Source organism: Nelumbo lutea, chromosome 5, assembly GCF_056320005.1.
Source record: "Nelumbo lutea isolate HS-2025 chromosome 5, American lotus-T2T, whole genome shotgun sequence".
Lineage (NCBI taxonomy): Eukaryota > Viridiplantae > Streptophyta > Magnoliopsida > Proteales > Nelumbonaceae > Nelumbo > Nelumbo lutea.
This window is the reverse complement of record NC_142688.1, coordinates 74834534-74857231: the sequence shown is the minus strand read 5'-3', so window position 1 is coordinate 74857231 and position 22698 is coordinate 74834534. Positions and strand designations below refer to the sequence as shown.

Genomic DNA, 22698 nt, shown 5'->3' with positions numbered 1-22698 from the left:
TTATTTTTATCACCTTCTATTAATTTTAGTAATTAGTGCTATTAGTTTTTAACTAGTCTTTGTTATTTTATAATTGATTTTTAATTTTATTATTTTAGTGGATTTTATTAAATATTTCTCAAATATATTTAATATTATTAATTATCATTCTATTTTATATATTATTATTTTATTATTTCAAATAAAATTAACTGATATGGAATTGTAAAACTAATTTTCAGACAAATAAGTCTTACAATTTCAATAATTTCTAAAAATTTACCCATAATTAAAAATGATTTACTGTTAATTATTGGAAATAATATAATGAAGGTCATTTACTGATAACAATTATTGTAAATTTTACACATTTTGAAATTTGAATAATTCTTGAATAAAAAATACTGTAATTACTGAACTTTCCAATAATTATCCAACTATTAAAATGACAAAAATATTAAAAATTACTATTATTATTTTATAATTTTCAATAATTTTGAAATTATCAAGAATTTCTATGGAACCTGTAATTGTAGTATTACTATTAAATTACTGAAATAAAAAATTATTGAATAACAAATTTTTTCATAGGCAAAAGATTATTTTAATCATCACTAATTGTTAATAATTATCAATAATTTTTTTATTATAGCAATTATTTAATGATATGTATGGTAAATTAAAATAATTATGGTCAATTTTTGTTAACACCTGACACCACGTAACACATAATTTTTCAAAAACCCAATTTCACCCTTCGTCCCTCTCCCTCTCCCTACTTTGTCAAAACCCAATTTTGCCACAATGACAACAAGCCAATTTGTTGGTAAGACGACCGATTTGTGGCTCCTGGTGAGGAGCGTTTTCACATGACATCGAGGGAGACCACCAGAGATCGAGAAAGAGAAAGAAAGTGGGGAGGAGAAACCTTCATCTCTAAAGAACGCTATCGTTGCCTCTCGGTGCTCAAAGAAGAACAAAGCCTTGGATCATCATGGTCACACGCTTCCAATCCCAACTTGCAACCGTCGAATTCAAATTAAAAACAGAAAGCCTTGTCTCGGCTTTGTGACCATCTCTCAGAGAAGAACAAAACCTACCTAAAAATCCTTATCTCAGCTTTGTGACCATTGTTTAGAGAAGAACAAAACCTTCCTCAAATGCCTTGTCTCAGCTTTGTGACCATTGTTCAGAGAAGAACAAAACCTTCCTCAAAAGCCTTGTCTCAGCTTTGTGACCAAATCCCAACCTACAACTCTCGAATTCAAATTAGAAACAAAAATCCTTGTCTTAGCTTTGTAACAAGTCTCACTGGCTAAAAGAAAACAATTCTATTTCGAATGATAAAAACCTAGGTCAACGAGCGGTTCTATTTCAGATTATAAAAGAAAAGGTTACGCTGGTTAAAAGGAAACACATCGAGGGATTTGAGAGTATCTTATATACCAGCAACATTTTATCTCAGAAATAGTAAGGATAATGTAAGACAATAGTTAAAATAATAAGATTTATAATTAGGGGTGAGCAAGAAAAACCAAAAACCAACCAAAACTGAACAAAAAATTCAGTTAATCAAATTGGTTGGTTCAGTTTCGGTTTGATATTTTTTAAAACCCAAAGATATTGGTTCATTTACGGTTAACCAAAATAGTAAACCGAATCTAACCGATATATATATATATATATATATTACGTACATCTATGTATATTTATATATATTATAAATTAATAAATATGCATTATATATGAATATATATTTATAACATATAATATATTATATATTATTTAAAATATAACATTATATATTTCTAGTTTTTTATTATATATTTATATATTACTTTATAATATATTGTAAATATAAGAACTGAAAAACCGTTGACTCGAATCGGTCAATCGGTTAACCGGTTTGGCTTTGGTTGAATTTTGGTTACTTGTTTTCCAAAAACCGATAACCCCAGTTCAGTTTCAAAAATAGGCCCACGATTCGGTTAATGAACCGTGAGCACCCCTAGGTACAATTTGACAAGTAGCTAAATAGTAGGGGTAGTTTAAGAAATTTATCCTAATAATTATGAATAATTTAAATTTTAAAATTATAGATAATTATTCTCAATAATGACTAATAAATTGATAACAACAATTATTGAAATTATGAAATTATCCTTATGGTTTAGTTATTTATCCATAATCAATATTTTAAAATTATAATTACTATAAAAGTAATGACTATAAATTATCCATAATTATTAGGACAATTTTCCTAAGCTACCCTTATAGTTAGTTAATTGACTAGCACTGCCCTTATTGTTTACATATTGTCTAAAATACCCTGAAGTTTTCTAACAATTATCTAAAACCTCTCTTACCGTTAACTTTCCTCACACTCCTTCACTTCAATTGCAATATCAGGTGACCGTTACTTTTTTTTGGAAAATTCTGAAAAAACCCTTCTACCTCTATTTATATGATTGTCCATCACACTCCCTGCCATAGGTTCAGTAGGCAGAGACCCATTACTTTTTGATGTTTGACGAAGGAGGGCAGCCAGGTGGGTTCACGTGTGGACTGATCCCGTGAAGAAACTAGGAGTAACTCTGGTTGAAGAGGAATTGAAGGAGGGATCTGTGAAGGTGGAGGCCGATTCGTCTTTGTTGTTTGTAATGGTTGAATCACTGTATTCATAGTTTTGATTGCAGAGAAATCAGTTTTTTTTTCTGTCCTAATTAGCTACAGTTGCAGAGAAATCAGTTTTTTTTCTGTCCTTCCATCAGTTGCAGAGAAATCAGCTTTTCGCTTCCTTGCATGCTGACCTTGAGCGTGCTTTTTTCTAGGTCATAATGAACCCACTACTACTCGAACTAGACTTTCTTCCGCTACCACGACAATGAGAAACTGGGCTCCATATGAATAACAACCGCATCTATTGAAGGCAATTTCTGTTTCTTACTTACTTTACCTGTGGTCGTGGATTAAAATCTCCGATTAATCCAAAAGGAGAATTTCAAAGGCAACCGCATCATTCGATTTCTCTCTTTCGAAATACATCAGGCAACCGACCTTCTTCTCTCTTTAGATTCTTCTGTCTATATCTGGTAGGGTTTCTTAGGAGGCAAAAATGGTGTTTCAGATCTGTAGTTCCCTCTTTTTTTCACTGTTGCTTTTTGAATCCAAACAAGTTTGAACTCCGAACTGGAATCTCCCTCCATCTTTCTTGTACATTCTGTGATTTTAGCGCCACAATAGCTATGTTCCATGGCTATCTGGCTCTCAAGGTGGGGGAATGTCGCCCGACATCTCAAAGGAAAATGTGTTCATTGAGCATTCTCAGCCACAGATTGTTGAGTTATCCAGCATAATCCTTTACCTACCTCACAAATTGAACAAAATTTCAGAAACCCAGTTGCATTTCGTAGTAATTCCGGGACCCCTTTCTCCATTCACCGTTTTGAATCCATCCAAGCCGAAACACAACATGATTCACGCCACGGTACGATGAACATGGAAATCAGGTACAAATTTGACGTAGTTGATTCCGATAGGTTAAACAACCACTGGTCCCACCTGATATTTGAATTCTCGGCCGAAAGAGCTGGATGACGAACACTGGCTACTACCAGATGCGTTGCTCTATGTGCTTTGACTTCTGGCATCAATCGCCTTGTTAGGGTCCACTTTGACAGATTGTTTCTAAACACTGGTAGCTAGGAGAGAGACGCCATTCCATTTGTAAACCTCTTGCTCCGACCGAGTAGACTACAAACCACAAAAGAGGATTTGAGGCTGATTTGAGGTTGCGTAGTCAAGCTAGGTTTATGCTGCTTCGTCTTTTTTTCCATTTTGAAAAAAAAAATAGAAAGTGTGATGGTTGTTTCCATTTTGAAAATTTGAGGAGGATTGAAGGGTAAAATAGTCTTTTCAATTTTCTTGTTAATGATAACCAACGATCGTCAATTGTCCAAAAACTTGGGTATAGGGGTGGATGATTAAATTTACTAAACCTGTGATACTTTAGGCTTAGTTTGGAAGGAGTATAAATGCAAATATGTAGAATACAAAACCTTATATTTTATATTATTTTGTATGCATTTGCATTGTACATATTTGTATTTGTGAGTCTAAGAAATTTGCCCTAATATCAATAACATCATGAAAATTATTATTGAAAATATAACATTAATAATTTGTAATTCAAAATAATAATATTATCAAAATTGTTATTGTAAATTTGACATAGTTTTGCAAATTTTTAAATAATTATTGAATAATAATTTACTGTAATTAGTGAAATTCTCTTATTGATCAAATTAATGAAATAACAAAAAATAATTAACGAAATTATTGAATAATAAAAATTATTTAAAAAAATTGTAATCACTTTTATCATTTAATTTTGTAAACTTTTGTTGTTTAAATTATTGTACTTAATATGATTATTTAATAATTGTTATTGTGTTTATTTAAAAAAATTATTATTATTACTATTCAAATAATACTTGTTATTATTACTAGTTTTCTCAAATTAATAATTTCCACCTTTTATTTTCAAAAATTACAGCTAATTTCTAACAATTTTAACTGAATTACTACTAATTATTAGTAATTCATGAACAAGATTAAGAAAAGAGTGCAGGCTAGAATTGACTGAATAAAATAACCGGTCTAAAAAGTAATTTCTGTAATCTGATCAAGAAAACAATCTAGACGAGAGTTGATTGGATCAAGAAAATTGTCTAGACAGCAAAGGATAGTCCGATCTGGATCAGATTGTACAAGACCCAAGCATTTAATTAATAACCATTAACAATTTCACTAAAAGTTTTGACTTGTCTCTTCACTAAAGTCCACAAAACAATAATTTTCTTTCACCTAGGCCTTCTTTTTATAGCCAACTTTGGAGATCTCCTGTTCACTTGTTTGTAAAGCACCTATTTGAGTTTGAACTCTGCACATTCACATGGGTGGTTTGGTTTCTAGATATATGTTTTATTGGGAATAATATCTCAAAGAAAGAGAAACTTAGAATCAGTTTGAGGAAAATATGATGCAAGGATGCTTTGTTGCCAAGCTTAATATATTATGGTATCAAGCATAGGAAGAAAGAGAAAATGGATTATTGAACTTCTAAAATTACTTTTTTTTTTCTTTTAATGAATGCCATGCCATTTAGTGAAAGAAATAGTTGATTGAGAAATGCTAGCTTGTTATATGAAATATAGTATAATACATCTTCATACTTATGGATACGTCTCTTAAATTCTCTTTACAGGGCTCTGTCAATTGAGGAACTTACAAGGATTGTATCTTTCTTATAATCAAATTACAAGCAACATTGCTCCTTGGATTTTCAACAACCTAACTTCACTAGAGTCCCTTTATCTTTCAAATAACCAGTTTTCTGGAGAGCTCTCCTTCTCTATCTTTGCTAATCTCTTCCAATTAACCAATATTGATCTTTCCAACAATTATAACTTGGATGTTGATACTGAGTCACCATATTGGATTCCATCTTTCCAATTAAATTATTTAAATCTAGACAATTGCAACCTCAATAGGAAGAGTCGTAATGTCATTCCAAATTTTCTCTTCACTCAATACAAGTTAACATAAGTGTCTTTAGCTCATACCTCTCTTCAAGGAACCATTGCTCCCTGGTTGTTGTACAATAATACTTCACCAAAACACTTGTCGTTAAGGGGAAACCATTTAGTTGGCCAACTTCCAAAAATGCCTTTCCAAAATGAAACAGCAAGACTGTCCTTTCTTGACATTTCTGACAACCAAATCAAAGGCCAGCTTCCTACAAATATCGGTGACTTCTTTCCCGACCTACATTTTCTTAACATGTCAATGAATAAACTTGAAGGCAAGATTCCATCTTCCTTCGGTAGGATGTGGCAATTACAAATGCTGGACTTGTCTAACAATGCCCTAACAGGAGAAGTATCCGGTGGATTATCCCAAAACAAAACCATGTTATCTCAATTAATCTTATCAAACAACAAGCTGCATGGTATGCAAATATTTTCCAAAATGGATAGATTAGTTGATTTACATCTTGGAGGAAATTGCTTCACAAAACCCATCATAATCAATGCATCAAGTGCCCCATCTCTTTACATGTTGGATCTAAGTGGGAACTATTTGCTTGGCTATCTTCCAAATTTGGGTGTTCTTCACTTAAGAGGAAACCATTTTTTTGGCCAAATACCAGTCATTATGCCAAATGACACAACTGCACACATTAGATCTTTCAAATAACCAATTGTCAGGAAGCATACCTTCTTGTCTCAACAACATTACATCATGGAAGGAAAAACCTGAACTTCAAGAGTTTCTCCCTTATTTTGTTCTAGAAGACGAAATGGACAGTGAAGTCAAATTTAATGTTTTCACAAAGGGTAGCATGCACACATACGAAGATAATCCTCTAAGGTACATGATCGGAATTAATTTGTCAAAGAACCAACTAACAGGTCAAATTCCAACAGAAATAGGAGACCTGAGAGAACTCCACTCATTGAACCTTTCCAATAATTTTTTGGCAGGCCATATCCCTGAATCCTTTCAAAATCTAGAACAATTGGAAAGTTTGGATCTTTCCCACAATAGACTTGAAAGAAGAATCCCACATCAAATAACCAAACTCAATTTTCTTTCGACCTTCAGCGTGGCCTTCAATAATCTCTCAGGCAGGATCCCTTATGAAGATCACTTCATTCCTTTTGATAACAATAGTTATATTGGTAATGATGAACTCTGTGGACCACCACTGCAAATGAATTGTTCCTTGTTCGAGAACAAGCCACCAAGGCCTAAAGGCAATGACTTTGGAAGTGGAAAGAAGAAATTGTTAGCCAAGGTCATGGATGAAGACTTGTTTTTCTATTCATACGTGGCTATTTGTTATGCATTGGGTTTTTGGGGTGTTATTATCCCGCTGATTTTGAGCAAGAATTGGTGCCGGAAGTACTACGGAGTCGTTAATGGGTGCATTGACAGGTGTAGGGAGTGGTTGTTAGGATTTTCATTTTATGTACATAATTATTTTTAATTTCCAATGTAGATGTTTATACTTTATTTGGTGATAAGAAAACATCCAAACAAGATGGATATTTATATTTCTTGAAGTAAAATTATAGTAGTTTTTACATAATCAAATGTAAAAGAATCCTTGTTAAGGAGGCTTTAAGCCTAAGTTTGACAAGTGAAACACTTCAATACTCTACAATATTTCATTTAATTTCATTTCATTTCTTTTCTTTTCTTCTGTTTTTCTTCCTTTTTTTTTTTGACAATGTCCTTTTCTGTTACAGACCCTGGAACTTCTTATACAAGAAAGTGTCAATACCTCTGCCAAACTGAAAGAGAAGAAGTAATATCAACCTGTGAACCATAAAGATGGACGTCAATTTAGATTATGTTTTAGAGAGCCAAATAAATTTGCTATGCTGTATTGGTGCAGAACTTATTATGCCAAGATCATGGAGGGCATGAATGCAAAGTTACAAGAACTTATTATGCCAAGATCATGGAGGGCATGATTGCAGTGGACAATCAAATGACCCGCTGAAGTGAGCTTTTCCCAATGCTGAAACTACCTTCTAGATGTCCATTGCAACTCTTGGGTTGGTTTTAAATTAAGTTAATCAACAAGAGATGGGGTCTTTTATTCTGGTCATTTAGGTGGTGTTCTGTTCATTGTTCTAAAAAAGAGCCTCAAATCTGGTTTTTCTGAATCAAGATCAAAGTATTTGAGTTCATTTATTAGAGAAATTTTATATTCTACTTTGTATGGTCTTATTGTACTGTAATTACTCTCTTCATACAACTTGTGCTTCTTTTCACCAATTATTTATTTCTTTTATTTTAAAGTTTGTTTCATGAAGCCTACTTATGTGTTACAGATAAAGAAATCTATTGAGCAATTGAAATGTAGGACTGCTAGCTTTCCGGTCAGTTAACCTTTCAGTTCATACTGATTGTTTTAATATTTTATCTTGTAGTTTTGAGATTATCAATATTAATGTAAGACGATACTCCTCTGATAGCACATTTTAGAAATGTACAGCACAACTCACACTGTCACTTCCAACCATTTGTGGGGGAAAACAAGTACGTTCTAAGTTAGACATAGGCACAATACTTCTAGTATGATGACCTACTTCTCTGTGTCTTGTACTCTTCTTACAATCCAGTGAAATAATTCAGAAGATGGGGCCTAATCCTTGCAAAACCTGCCATCCATCCTTGCATCCTGGCAGTGTTCCTTCAAAAGGATTATACTAAAATTTACTGCTTTATGTTATTTTATTTTATTTAATTATAGATTTGTTTGGATGGTTGGCACCAGCCAAAGTTGATAACAATGGACATGAAGGCATTGAAAGAGGAACACAAGGCTTTGTTGTCTGATAATGCTGCAGAAGTAGAGTATTTGCAGTGTCTGCAGCACCGAATTGAACAATTGAAGGTGAGAATGCGTAATGGCTTCATTATTGAATTTGCAACCCTATTTTTCAGCCCAAAAGATCCTCATACAGAAGGGTTTGACTATGATACATGAAAAACTTGTAACCAAATCAACCGGTATCATAAAATTGGTAACCAATCAGGTGGTGGTTTTTTATCAAATTCACAGGAAGGTTTTGATTGGTCAAAACCCTCTGCTATCAGCAATAGATTTTTTAAGCATTTTGCTTAATACAGTGGTTGTCAATGCTAAATTCCTGATCAGATGACTGTAAAAACGTCTACTGCAGTACCATTTTGTTGATGTTTTCCATTTAAATCCATAGAAAATATCAATAGCTAAGAGACTCAGATGCCTTCAATTTGTTACAGGGAATTTCTCATGTGCTTAAATGCCCTTGTGGAGTGGAATACAAGGTGGAGTTGGAGAATAGGGGTTAATCAAACCCAAGGCTATACAAGACATAATCTTGTATTCAAAATGGGAGCAGAGATCTTGCACAAGCATGGATATTATAAATGAAACTACAGAACATGCAGATATGCAAAGAGAGATGAACATCCGTTAAATCCAGCGAGGTGACACAGACAGAAGATAATGGGTGAACATCTAGAAAGTAGAAACCTATGGACGATATTTTTTTTTGGTAAAAGTAAAACATTGGAAGAGCACTAACAGAATCCGGGGATAGTGCATCCCACAAATCTTCTAAACTGATCTTTTCTATGAGAAATCCTCACATTCAACATGTCCACTTGGCCATCCTGTCCCAGCTTCGCAAGGAAGTCAGCTAGCACATTAGCTTCTTTTAAGATGTGCTTGAAAGTATGGTCTTAAAAACCAACCAAAAATGGAACTGTCTTGGCCACCAGTTCCTGGGTCAAACAGTCCGACCATCTGGTTTGAAGCCCAATCAGATGGTTTTGCATCTCCAAAGCACCGACCCGTAGCCATATGACTGGAGGGGGATCACTCCATTTGTTGCATCTCCAAAGCACTCCAAACTACTACTCTATCTGCCTAACACCTCCACCACTGACCTTCACTGAACTAATGTACTCACTCTCTGGCAGCATGTAAACCCATAAATCTCTTACCCCACACTCAACCACAAGGACATCACCCAAAAAATATGATGGAAAAACAAATTATTCAGAAAGACAATGATGGTGGAGGCCTGAAAGGAGTGCAGGAATGGAGTTTTCACAGTAAAATCCTATTACAACTGTTCATTGAGAAATCAAGTAGAAATCTCAAACTTGAAACTTGAAAGACATTTGGGGGATTTTGATTCCACCTAGGGTGGAAGCTTTCACATGGTATATTGATTTGGATAATATTCAGACCCAAGATCACCTGAAAAGTAGAAGGCTACAAATTGTAAACAGGTACTATGTGTAGACCTGTTCACAGGCCAGGCTCCAAGCTCGACCCATGAACACTTTACACTGCTTTGAACTAGGGCTTCAGACCAGACCAATTTGCTGATTCAAATTTTGGCAAAAGCTAGGCCAGACGCCAGCCAATGATCAGGTCTAGTTAAATGTGTGGTGAAGCAGACGAGAATGCCCATCTTCTTGTGTTATGCAGATTTTCATCTTGTATTTGGGGTAACTTCTTTAGGCTTTTTGGCATGATTAGAAGGAGTCCTAGTTGCCTAAAGGATATATTTGCATGCTAGTCAGATCTTAATGGGAATAAGAAGGCAAAAATAGATTCGCCTTGTGTTCCTTTTATGTAGTTTTAGAAGATTTAGTACGAAATGAATAGTAGGCTCTTTGAAGACAAAGCTAAGTCAAAAAAATTATGTTCAACTATTGGGAGAAGATTTCTGGATTGGATTCTTGTTCTTCCTAAATTTTGATGGGTTCTGAGAAAGACTTTTGGGAATGGTTTTTGGGCATGTTTGGATACAAGTGAAAGATCTTGATGTACTAAATGCAGCTGCAATAGAAGGGCATGATAAAGCCTTGAATTAGGAAAACAATTTATACAACCACATGTCTAATACATGATAGAGAACTGCTTCAAGCTACATCTTCCAAAAATTTTCGTATATGTAGCCTCCCTTCATCCATAAGATAAGGGCAGGAATGTGTCCACGTTTCTGTCAGCTAACCAAAGGAGATTGGTGAATTTCATTTTGCTTCAATTAGACTATAAATTTGTTTTATGATTTAAAATCGTATCCCTCCAAAAAAAAGTAAAATAAGAAAACACAAATAGACCTCCTTCAAGGCCAAAAAAATAATAATAAAACAACAATGAGTGACAGAAAAATCTGGAAAATGGCAACATGAATGCCTCACTTGAGATTCTTCGGTAGAACAATACTAGCAATTAAGATAAACTCAGGAGAGGAAATTAACAAAAATATGGAATTCTATATCATAAATGCTAGTATAATACAATGAATCCATACAAAAAAAAAAAGGAAGAACAAAAAATGAAGCATAAGAAGTCAAAGCTCGATTGACTCAAATATATTTAATGGTTCAATTGATCAGTTCATGATCGAATGCAAAAACACACAGAAAAAAGTTGCAAGAATAGGGCGGGTTATTCCCTCCTTCTCATGACCTTAAGATTATTATGTTAATAGGTTAACAATGCAAAGCTTGTGGAAATATAGAATGCAGACTTGAGGGCGGTAGTTGAAATAACAAATGGCGTTGGAAAAGTAGATCAGGAAGATTATCATATTTTTCAGATGCAGCTGATGTGGTAAAGAAGATAGACAAATCAGATAAATTACTCTTCATAAATTGAAAAACCTCTATTAGAATGGAATTAGTAGGGTGTTTTAAGACTTTTTGTGTTAGACATGTCAATAGAATAGTAACACGTTACCTCAACAGAAATCAATAATATCTTCAAATTCTACCCCAATGATATATTAACAGAAATGGAAGACAAACCCAAAAGTTCAATAAAAAATAATTTTTCGATTCTCGTTTGTGTCCAGATTATCAGAAAACCATATAGATTTTATATTAACCGTAGAGGTTAGAACACCGTAAGACATTAAAATTAAAAAATCTGATAGAAATAATTCTCTGATACGAAGTTCAAATAAACCCAGAAAACAGGGTCCCTTTAAAACAGATAAACATGCGAAATTGATAAACCAATTTACATCTTACATTGAAGAATTGAAGAGGTCTATATCGTTCTTCAAGAAGGAATTAGAAGGAATTAGTCTCACCATCCTTGGAACAACAACCATGATCGGCGTCAGCATTGCCGTGGGCACCATCTTTGTTATGACCATTCTTGTTTTCATCATCGTCGTCGCTGTCGTCTTCGTCAAAGGGCTTCTGCTTATGGAAGATACAACACTTCTTAGAGTTCTTGTTGTTAAGGAACTCGTTATCGACCGTGCCTTCCTTCCATGTGACTTTCTTTTTGGGCCGCGAAAGGCGAAGAACCAGGGTTTGTTGTTGTGGCCTTTGCGCAGATGAGGAACTAGGGTGGTTTTCTAGGGTTAGGGTTGTGGTGATAGATCCATGGAGCCTAGTACTCAAAGGTCTCGCCATGGATAGTAGGGTATCGCTATTGAAATCGCCCAAACACAGATCTGCGACTAGAGAGAAAAGGAGAGTTTCAGAAAAACACAAAAAATAACCTCAAATCGATGGAATATAGAAAAACAAAGATACGAGTAAAACAACAGGTCTGTCGGTCGTTTTTTGTTCACCTTCAAACGTCGCCGGTGGACCTTCAACTGACGCCGTCGCTGCTTGATATATTGCAGGATTTCGAATGGAGGTGGAGGATGATAAACTCGCATGAGGGTATTTTTGTCATTAAAAAAATGAAGAACTTCTTAAAATGTGCTGAAAAAATCCACACGTAGTTCACTTTTTTAAGAAATGCTAACTTCTTCGGTTGAGGCCAACCCTACCCCCGATACTAACCCTAACCCAATCCGACCTACCCAACCATAACCATAACCTACAGCGGAACAAATTCTCCCTACGCAGTCTACCGAGTGTCAATACTCAATAGCTAGTGCCACTAGCACCACCCTTACTGGTATACAAGTATATAACCCCCCTCCCTCCTCCTCTAAAAAGACTAACACCGTAACAAACACAACGGCCTACCCTATTATGGTGTGATGATAAGCCTGAGGAGAATTAGAGGTTGATGTGAAGGATTTCATTTCGGCGTCGTGTATCAATTCTCAAGGGGGAGAGATAGACAGATGAAGATTGACTCTCTCCCAAATCACCACTAGTTAGCTCTTACCAATGCTCTAAAAGCCATAATTGACAGATCGAATGGACGAGACAACCGTGTGGAAGCTCTCAAGACACCACAAAAAAAAAAAATAATGAATATAGTGGTCGCTATCCAATTACCTTGCATTTTTCTCTCAAATTAGAAGGTAAGATAGAAATCAGATGGCGCAAAGTTTACATACTTGGTTCTTGTGGGATAGGGAGCCTTTTATAACCACTTCATGCACTCACTCTAAGTCTTTTGTCAGGTCGGGTATGATTACTTCTGTGCTCTGCCAGTTCAGGTGTCATCCCCTCTGCTAGGACAGAACTGCCACTGCTCCTTGTCGGAGTCGTCTCTGTAACTGGAGATGGCGGTGGCAGGTGGCCGTTTGAAGTGCGGCTGTCAAGGGTCAGATCCCAAGTCAGTCAGGTGCGTCGCCCCTGGATACGAACTTCCTCGGTGTCAGGCATGGTACGGTTGTTTAGTTCAGCGTCTTGGAGGCGAAGAGCTGGAGTGGTGAGCAAGGTGGTCTTGAGTTCGGATAGAGGTGTGTCCCGAACTGCCATGGGGCAGGCCAGTTCGGGCTCTTTGTAGGGAGTTTGGGCTCCTAGTAGGAAGCAAGGACCACCGGTAGGGAGTTCAGACCGCCGGTTCCTCCCTTTCATGCTTGCTCCTAGGGTGCGTAGTTGTGTCGAGTTGTTGCCTTGCCTTGTTGCGTAATTACGAGGTCGGGCCAAATCTTCATCAATTGCCCCCCACTCGTTTCAAGGGACTTGCCTTGGTGCGAGGAGTTCGCGAGGTGGCAAGTGGATTTGTCCCGTACTACGAACTGTTTTTGATTGAGCACGAGGTGTTCGTCCGGATTTTTCAGGTCTGCCAAAGAGTCGGGAAGCACAGCAATCTGTTTAAAAATGCTGACAGATGTGATAGTGCACAGCAATCTGTTCAAAAAAGTGTGCCGCTGGGAGACGTGACAGTGGGTCTTTTCAAATTTGAAAAAACGCTTTGTGTCGTTTTTAATGCGAGGAGACGTGCGTCGACGTTCTATCAGTTTCAGAAAGACGTGTGCTGACGATCTGCCAGTTTCAGAAAGACGTGCGCTGGCAATCTGTCAGTTTCAGAAAGACATGCGTCGACGATCTGTTAGTTTCAGAAAGACGTGCGTCGGCGATCTGTCAGTTCCAGAACACGTATCCCGAGTTCGATATCTGTGCCATATTCACTTCACACATAACTCAAGAGATGGCCAAATGCTGCTGATGGTGAGCCAGATTCCGAGGGCGATGCAGGACCTTCGAGTATGATTGAAGTGCCTTCTGATAACGAAGAAATAGCTCCGGGCCTGTGATTTTTTTTTCAAAATGTGCATTCCCTTATTCTGAAATGAAATGACCGGTTGTTCTTTCTCTCGAACAGACCGTATTTGTCGAACTGATCATATGCCTGATCTCTTTCTTGCCCGGGTTACTACACTCGCACGACCTGTTTTGATGTTTAATATTGTCTCCGCTTCGCCTGATCTCCGACAAGCAAACAGTCAGACAAGTAATGAACAGTTCTATGGGCTCACCGAACTACGGAAAAAAACCGCCACTAAAGCGGTAATCCCAGCAGAAATCGAAATACATACACTACGACTCGAAGCATATGACGATCAAACAAACGGAGACAAGTTACGTACCAACCTCGACCTACTGGATGATGTAAGAGACCTCGCGTACATCCGGCCATCGACCTACCAGCAAAAAGTAGCTCGGTACTACAATGCCAGAGTAAAGAAGCAGAGCTTCCGCATCAGTGACCTTGTTCTCCGTAAGATCATGGTGCCCGAACCTGGCGTAAGATGAGAACTTAGCTTTTTGTAAGATGGGAACTTAGCTTTTTGTAGCTAAGTACCTCCCTATTTGACCCGATGGTGATGTGCCTGGTGGCGAACTATCTGGTGGCGAACTGTTTGGTGGCGAACTGCCTGGGGGCGAACTGCCTATGGCAAACTGTTTGGTGGCAAACTGCCTGGTGGCGAACTGTCTGGTGAAGAACTGCCTGGTGGCGAGCTACCTGGTGGTGAACTGGGCTCTCTTCATCAGGAGCAAGAACAACTTCCTGATGATGATTATCCATGATGTAATCTTCCTCTAGGAATTGGGCATTATGACTACAAAACACCTTTTGCTCTTTTGGATCATAGAACAAGTAGTCTACAAAGCTTTTGGGGTAACCTACAAATAGGCAATGGCTGGTTTTGGATTCCAATTTGTTAGCACTAGTTCTTTTAACATGTGCTGGACAACCTCAAATCTTCAAGTGTCTTACATTTGGTTTCTTACCGGTCCATAGCTCATATGGAGTCCTAGGAATGGATTTGATTGGAACCCAGTTCAGCACGTAAATCGTGATCTCTAACGCGAAACCCCAAAAGGATTTGGGTAATTCTGAATGGACAAGAAGTGATCGGATCATATTTAATAAAGTCCGGTTTCTCCTCTCTGACACATCGTTCAATTGTGGTGTAGCAGGAGGAGCCAGTTGTGATACAATCCCATTTTCTTTTAAGTAGTCCTTGAATTCGTCAGAGAGATACTTGTCGCTTCGATCTGATTGAAGAGTCTTAATTTCTCTCCTTAACTGTTTCTCGACTTATTTGTCTGAACTCTTTGAACTTTTCAAATGATTCAGACTTATGTCTCATTAGGTACACGTAATCATACCGAGAATAGTCAATGGTAAAGGCACCGTGAAGATTCACTCACCTCTTCAATGTGTTCAGGAAAATCTTGTCCCAAGCAAATTATCACTTTAGGTGGATCCCTAGTGAATTGATTAGTTTGGCAAATGCTTTAGGCTTAGTTTGGAAAGATTACAAATACAAATGTATTTACAATACAAATACATATAAAATAATACAGAAAACAAGGTTTTGCACTCCACATATTTGTATTTGTATTCCTTCCAAACTGAGTCTTCATAAAATCTGGGGTGGGTAGGGACTAACTTGTATGTTATCATTTCATATGTGTGGTTAGGTAAATGTGACAAAAAATGTATTGTTACTGAGTCTTCATAAGACAAGGTTTTACACTCTCATAGTTTTTATTGCAATCATACATTAGGAATATTTTTGAATTTATATATTATCATTCATGGGAAGATGTCTTCAATGCACAATTGGATATGCTGTGAGGTTGGTGTGAGAAGTAGATGTAAATTAAAATTTTTACATATATTATTGGATCCTACAGGCAGATCCAAATACATGAATACAACACATCTGCACCCCATACAGGGCGCCCCACAAACGCCCCACTTTCACATCCCCGAAGTTGCCGGTGAGAGATGTTCTCGATACACGGTTGGAATATGTAGGCGACCTCCGTGGGGCGCAGACGTGAATTCGGATCCATATCTAATTTGATTATAGACAGATTGGATTGAATTCGAATTTTTGAATTTGAAACTGCATAATATTCGAATTTGGAACTGCATAATGGGATACCCTTTGCACTATTTCAGTGTCCGGTCCAAAATCCGAACTCATAAAACAGATTCGTATTTGAAGTCTGACTAATTATACTAAAATTATAAAATATTAAAATGTTTAAAAAAATCATTTAATTGCTTATAAATATACAATAAATTTATATGAATTTAAAATATTCAATTTAATGATTGTGAATTATATATAATACTTTTTTTTTGCTAGAAAATTATATATAATATTTAATGGAATCGGATTTTAAACGGATCGGATGTCAATGGATACCGGACTTTCGGAATTCGTTGAGTCGTTGACTGGCCTACCTATTTTCCTCGCTCCCAATATCCAATTTCCCTCTCTCATAACTCAAACTCAAACTCAAAACTCAAACTCTACTCTCTCTCTCTCTCTCTCTCTCTCTTGTTCAGAACCCTTTTCCTTGCAGAAACCAAGGAAAATCTACCAGAGATGGAGGAGTATCTCCAGAACCTGAAGATCTTTCGATCTCAAATGAACGGTATATAGTTCTGAAGTTAATTAAAACAATGTGATTTTGGAGATCTCGGCAATTTCTAACTCCAATTAGTTTCGCCGTTTCTATTTCTAAATTCGGCATCTATCTATTCGCAGAGGTGGAGGATCAAGTAACGAAGATCTCTGTTGAAGAGCAAATGCATCTAACAACGATCCGCGCCATGGAGAAAGACCACGATCTAGGTATCGGCTTCTTTTTAATTTCCTTCTACATTTTTTTTCTTCCTTTAAATTTGTTCTTGCCTCTGAAGATCCCTCTGTTTGCGGTATCCGCATTTTCCGGTGACTTCGCCGGAAATTCTAAACGACGATTTAAAGGAATTAATATAATGTGCGCGGTGTACGCTAGCATGAGTGTTCGACGACTCCGCTCGGGGCTGTCGAGGCTCCTACTTTGTTGCTCTTCGATTGGAGATTTCTTTTCTCCTTAGTCTTTCATTCATTTGATTGGGATAGTTTTTATTGTAGGGGTTGTTCTTATAGACTGGATGGACTTCACGACCTGGGATTGATTTAGCTCTCTTCAGTAGCCATTAGATTAGAATATTTTTCGTGCGGCATTTATGCTACAAAAACCTCAGCTTGTGTGTTGAAATCTCGTGAGAACATGTTCCAATCCAACGCTCTAGTGGATCATTTATTTTTGTGTAATGATATTATTAAATCATGTTCCGTATTGTTACTTCGCGCCATTTTCTTTAGCCGCCAAGACTTTAAACTACTTGCCAAAACTGTGCTTCTACTGTTCCGTGGATATTTTTGCAGTAAAATCTGACACAAAACGTCTCAAAGAGGAGACTGAACGAATGATGAAGGCAAAGGGCCAAACATGCTCAAAAATTTTTCATAAGCAGAAGAAGATTGCCTCCCTACACAATGATTCCTCCACTCTTTCTCAGGTTTGCTATTAATTTCCAAATTACCCATTTGAATTAAGACGGTAGGGAGGTTGGGAACCGTTTAGAGATTCTGCATTTGAAATGAATCCACATTGTATTTTTTTCTCTTTAATTTTTTCTATATCTGTTTCTGATCACAAGGTTGGTATCCATGCTCAAAGGGTTGCATAGAAAATAAGAATGTTGTAATTTTTTCAAGTTCTACTTTAAAGAAGCATGATTAGTGTGTGAAATTTGTAGTTTGCATGGTAACTGGTTCCAAATCGATCTTCATACTCTAACCTAATTATGTAAGTAGATATAAGAGATGCTTTGAATGTTTGGGGTTGTACAGGAGGAATTTGTTGTGCACGGTATGCAAATAATTGGAGGATTTTCTTGCTTCTGATTTCCGAAGGAATACAAGTCAGGAATAAAATAAGATATATAAGTGGGGAATAAAAAAATATCGCTTAAATTTTATGAAGTGAAACACTTCAATACTCTACAATATTTAATTTAATTTAATTTAATTTAATTTCTTTTCTTCTGTTTTTCTTCCTTTTCTGTTACAGACCCTGGAACTTCTTATACAAGAAAGAGTCAATACCTCTGCCAAACTGAAAGAGAAGAAGTAATATCAACCTGTGAACCATAAAGATGGACGTCAATTTAGATTATGTTTTAGAGAGCCAAATAAATTTGCTCTGCTGTATTGGTGCAGAACTTATTATGCCAAGATCATGGAGGGCATGAATGCAAAGTTACAAGAACAGCAGGTTAATTAAAAAATATGTAATTTCATAGTGGCTCTGCCGATCATTTTCCTCCTTCCAATGACTTGACAAAAAGTGCATCTTTTCTATTTTGAGCAGGATTGGATCAATTCTCACAAACTCAACACTAATGCTGGAAAACTAGGACTGGTATATCTGTAACTGATACCTGCTTTTATCTTTCTATTGCCTGGGATTTTGGTTGCTGGTGATAGGCCATCATAATTAACAAAGGCTCAGTAGTATCTGCATTTCGTTAGTCTGATTTCTGTAAATAACCTGGCTTGACTCTTTCTACACAAATTTAAGCCCAATTTATTCAATTTAAAAAGCAAGAAGGACAAAATGAAGGGTTCCAGAGAAATCTTTTACAGATGGTGAAACAGTCAATTATAGACCAAGTCTGACATGTGATCTAAGTCTCTTTTATTTGCAGTAGATGTTTATTGCCTAACAATTTGATCATGTTAATCTCTTTAAACCCATTATCTTACATGTATCTGATTTTAAACTTAGGGAATTGTATCTTCACAATACGCTGCTCATACTTCCATTTTTGTAGCTTTATGGAACTTTGCAGTGATCCTAATTGTTACAACTTTTACAGGTTGAGACAAAAACCGGTGCCCATGAAGGAGATATAAGAGGTATGACCTATTAAAACATGTTTCAGTGTTTCCAGTTCTCTTTTGATGTATTTTATGCAACATGATTAAGTCTTTTTTTCTGGTCCAAATGCTTAATACATGTCACCTAAAATTAAAGACTAGATTCTGAATTCTGAAAGATTCAGATGTGTTTTTCAAACATGTTGCAAGGAAGGAAAGTGAAATTGCTCACATAACAACAGTTACAGGGTTTAAATATCAAGACAATTAATTTTTTGTCTCCTCACACCTAGTTACAGGAGTGGATTAATAAAATGTCTTTATAATCTTTAGTTTGTGTCTGCTAGTAATCCTGTTTCCTAGATGCTTTTTCCTGCTATGATTTCTTTAATGAAAGATCTTTTATTTGGAAATAAGAAACAGTACCAGAAACTATACAATTTGCATAGGAAAATTATATTTCACTCCTAACTAGGAAGCAGGTAGAGGCTGAACTGTTGTCAAGGATTAAGTAAGCACCAAGTATGTTGAGTTATGACTATTGATATCTTCTGACCAGATTAACATATCTTTGATTGAGGAACTCATACATTGTGTGGCCTTAGGGAAGGCTTATTATGGATAAATTATGTGTAGTACAATGAGTAGGACCAGTCATCTGCAATACCAGATCTCTAAGATTCTTTGATATATATGTTTTATCAAATAAAGATCTGACACAGATCGTCTTAACCATTCATTCTATTATACCAATTTCAGGAAACAAGTCCATACACCACTTCATTACATTCATTTAATTATAGACTTGTAATTGGCATTGGTAAAGCTCATTAAGGTTAGGCTTGAAAAATATGAATACAACTTCACTTCTAGTTGTGTTACCCGAACTCAAATTGTCTTTGTATTTGAATGTATAAATATCATATAAATATGTTTGCATATAATGTAAGTATACATTATAATGTATACAACTATGCGTTTCATGAATATATGTATATATCATCAATTTTAAGTTTAAAAACAAAAAAAAAATTCTGGTATCACATAAGTATAATACTTCTAATGCACCATAATTATGTTTTTGTACATGTGTTTTTTTTTTCTTTTTTTGAGCAAAGGTAAAGTATCATAAGTATAATACTTCTAATTATGTTCTTGTACATGTGGTAATGCCAAACTGAGTTGCTAATCCTTAGGAAATAGAAGGGTTTTAGCAACAATAACTGAAATTATTGGGCCAACCCAAACGAAAACCAACCCAAAGTCATTTTGTTGGATTTGTGTTGGGGGTTCAACAACTTGGGTCAGGTTAGGGTTGGTTCTCAACTCAACCTAACCTGGCCTGAATTGCACCCATACCCCAAAAGTGATAATCTGCATGCTGAACTGATGTGTAAGCATTAGTAGTTTAACTTTGCATTTGAAACATTTATTCTCTCATATATTTACATTTTATTTGCAGTCAAAACTAGCATTGCAATGGATCCCAAAACACACAGGATGGTATAAACATTTTCAGCAATGAGCAAAGTTATTTGGTTTTCATAATTATTTTTTGATTACCTTCAGAATGGCAGGATCAAGAAACAAATGAGAAGTACAATGACGTAATGACCAAGTTGGATGGTTCAAAAGCTAAGCTTGAGGAGATAATGGCAAATAAATCCAAGCTTGTTTTGGAGAATTGCAAGGTACAAGTATTATATAAAAAGCATCTGGCAGTGTTAGTAACTGTAAATTAGGGTTGTCATGTTCCTGTATATGATAGAGGAAATTGGGGTTGAATTCCTCATGAAAATGGGAAGTGCAAAGATTTTGCAGTGGACAATCAAATACTCCAAAGTCAATCATTTTGAATAGGAATAGAATGACCCGCAGAAGTGAGCTTTTCCCAATGCTGAAACTACCTTCTAGATGTCCATTGCAACTCTTGGGTTGGTTTTAAATTAAGTTAATCAACAAGAGATGGGGTCTTTTATTCTGGTCATTTAAGTGGTGTTCTGTTCATTGTTCTAAAAAAGAGCCTCAAATCTGGTTTTTCTGAATCAAGATCAAAGTATTTGAGTTCATTTATTAGAGAAATTTTATATTCTACTTTGTATGGTCTTATTGTACTGTAATTACTCTCTTCATACAACTTGTGCTTCTTTTCACCAATTATTTATTTCTTTTATTTTAAAGTTTGTTTCATGAAGCCTACTTATGTGTTACAGATAAAGAAATCTATTGAGCAATTGAAATGTAGGACTGCTAGCTTTCCGGTCAGTTAACCTTTCAGTTCACACTGATTGTTTTAATATTTTATTTTGTAGTTTTGAGATTATCAATATTAATGTAAGACGATACTCCTCTGAAAGCACAATTTAGAAATGTACAGCACAACTCACACTGTCACTTCCAACCATTTGTGGGGGAAAACAAGTACGTTCTAAGTTAGACATAGGCACAATACTTCTAGTATGATGACCTACTTCTCTGTGTCTTGTACTCTTCTTACAAACCAGTGAAATAATTCAGAAGATGGGGCCTAATCCTTGCAAAACCTGCCATCCATCCTTGCATCCTGGCAGTGTTCTTTCAAAAGGATTATACTAAAATTTACTGCTTTATGTTATTTTATTTTATTTAATTATAGAATTGTTTGGATGGTTGGCACCAGCCAGCGTTGATAACAATGGACATGAAGGCATTGGAAGAGGAACACAAGGCTTTGCTGTCTGATAATGCTGCAGAAGTAGAGTATTTGCAGTGTCTGCAGCACCGAATTGAACAATTGAAGGTGAGAATGCGTAATGGCTTCATTATTGAATTTGCGACCCTATTTTTCAGCCCAAAAGATCCTCATACAGAAGGGTTTGACTATGATATATGAAAAACTTGTAACCAAATCAACCGGTATCATAAAATTGGTAACCAATCAGGTGGTGGTTTTTTATCAAATTCACAGGAAGGTTTTGATTGGTCAAAGCCCTTCTGCTATCAGCAATAGATTTTTTAAGCATTTTGCTTAATACAGTGGTTGTCAGTGCTAAATTCCTGATCAGATGACTGTAAAAACGTCTACTGCAGTACCATTTTGTTGATGTTTTCCATTTAAATCCATAGAAAATATCAATAGCTAAGAGATTCAGATGCCTTCAATTTGTTACAGGGAATTTCTCATGTGCTTAAATGCCCTTGTGGAGTGGAATACAAGGTGGAGTTGGAGAATAGTGGTTAATCAAACCCAAAGCTATACAAGACATAATCTTGTATTCAAAATGGGAGCAGAGATCTTGCACAAGCATGGATATTATAAATGAAACTACAGAACATGCAGATATGCAAAGAGAGATGAACATCCGTTAAATCCAGCGAGGTGACACAGACAGAAGATAATGGGTGAACATCTAGAAAGTAGAAACCTATGGACGATATTTTTTTTTGGTAAAAGTAAAACATTGGAAGAGCACTAACAGAATCTGGGGATAGTGCATCCCACAAATCTTCTAAACTGATCTTTTCTATGAGAAATCCTCACATTCAACATGTCCACTTGGCCATCCTGTCCCAGCTTCGCAAGGAAGTCAGCTAGCACATTAGCTTCTCTTAAGATGTGCTTGAAAGTATGGTCTTAAAAACCAACAAAAAATGGAACTGTCTTGGCCACCGGTTCCCGGGTCAAACAGTCCGACCATCTGGTTTGAAGCCCAATCAGATGGTTTTGCATCTCCAAAGCACCGACACGTAGCCATATGACTGGAGGGGGATC

General features: G+C 36.1%; 1 protein-coding gene and 1 long non-coding RNA gene across 8 annotated transcripts; one reads left to right on the top strand and one right to left on the bottom strand.

The window, feature by feature from the left end:
* Positions 1–11415: 11415 nt before the first annotated feature.
* On the bottom strand, positions 11416–12822 carry LOC148852938 (uncharacterized). 2 transcript variants are annotated; one of them, XR_016099542.1, is made up of 2 exons: positions 12147–12822; positions 11416–12026 (listed from the first exon to the last, which is right to left on the bottom strand). It is a non-coding gene; the product is annotated as an uncharacterized LOC148852938 (long non-coding RNA). The 2 variants fall into 2 exon arrangements; XR_016099543.1 differs by having other exon boundaries at positions 11416–12032; positions 12147–12791.
* A 3615-nt stretch (positions 12823–16437) lies between these two features.
* Positions 16438–22475, top strand: LOC148852937 (tropomyosin). Of its 6 annotated transcripts, XM_088943395.1 has the most exons (13): positions 16643–16668; positions 16782–16868; positions 17154–17284; positions 17451–17584; positions 18139–18197; positions 18288–18342; positions 18439–18489; positions 18947–18986; positions 20410–20450; positions 20525–20638; positions 21161–21208; positions 21607–21726; positions 22099–22475. In XM_088943395.1, the coding sequence occupies exons 4-13, from the start codon at positions 17492–17494 to the stop codon at positions 22165–22167; spliced, it is 690 nt and encodes a 229-aa protein (XP_088799521.1). In that variant the 5' UTR covers positions 16643–16668; positions 16782–16868; positions 17154–17284; positions 17451–17491; the 3' UTR covers positions 22168–22475. The 6 variants fall into 6 exon arrangements, with proteins under 6 accessions (XP_088799516.1, XP_088799519.1, XP_088799518.1 ...); XM_088943390.1 differs by lacking the exon at positions 17154–17284 and having other exon boundaries at positions 16438–16668; XM_088943392.1 differs by lacking the exons at positions 17154–17284; positions 21161–21208 and having other exon boundaries at positions 16500–16668.
* The last annotated feature ends 223 nt before the right edge of the window (positions 22476–22698 follow it).

What these genes read in the sequence shown, in the direction of transcription:
- LOC148852937 (XM_088943390.1), top strand. Translation starts at nt 16,620, where the DNA reads ATGGAGGAGTATCTCCAGAACCTGAAGATCTTTCGATCTCAAATGAAC. An exon ending in CAAAGTTACAAGAACAGCAG is followed by an intron (nt 18,343 to 18,438) that starts GTTAATTAAAAA and finishes TATTTTGAGCAG; the next exon opens with GATTGGATCAATTCTCACAA. An exon ending in CCATGAAGGAGATATAAGAG is followed by an intron (nt 18,987 to 20,409) that starts GTATGACCTATT and finishes TTTTATTTGCAG; the next exon opens with TCAAAACTAGCATTGCAATG.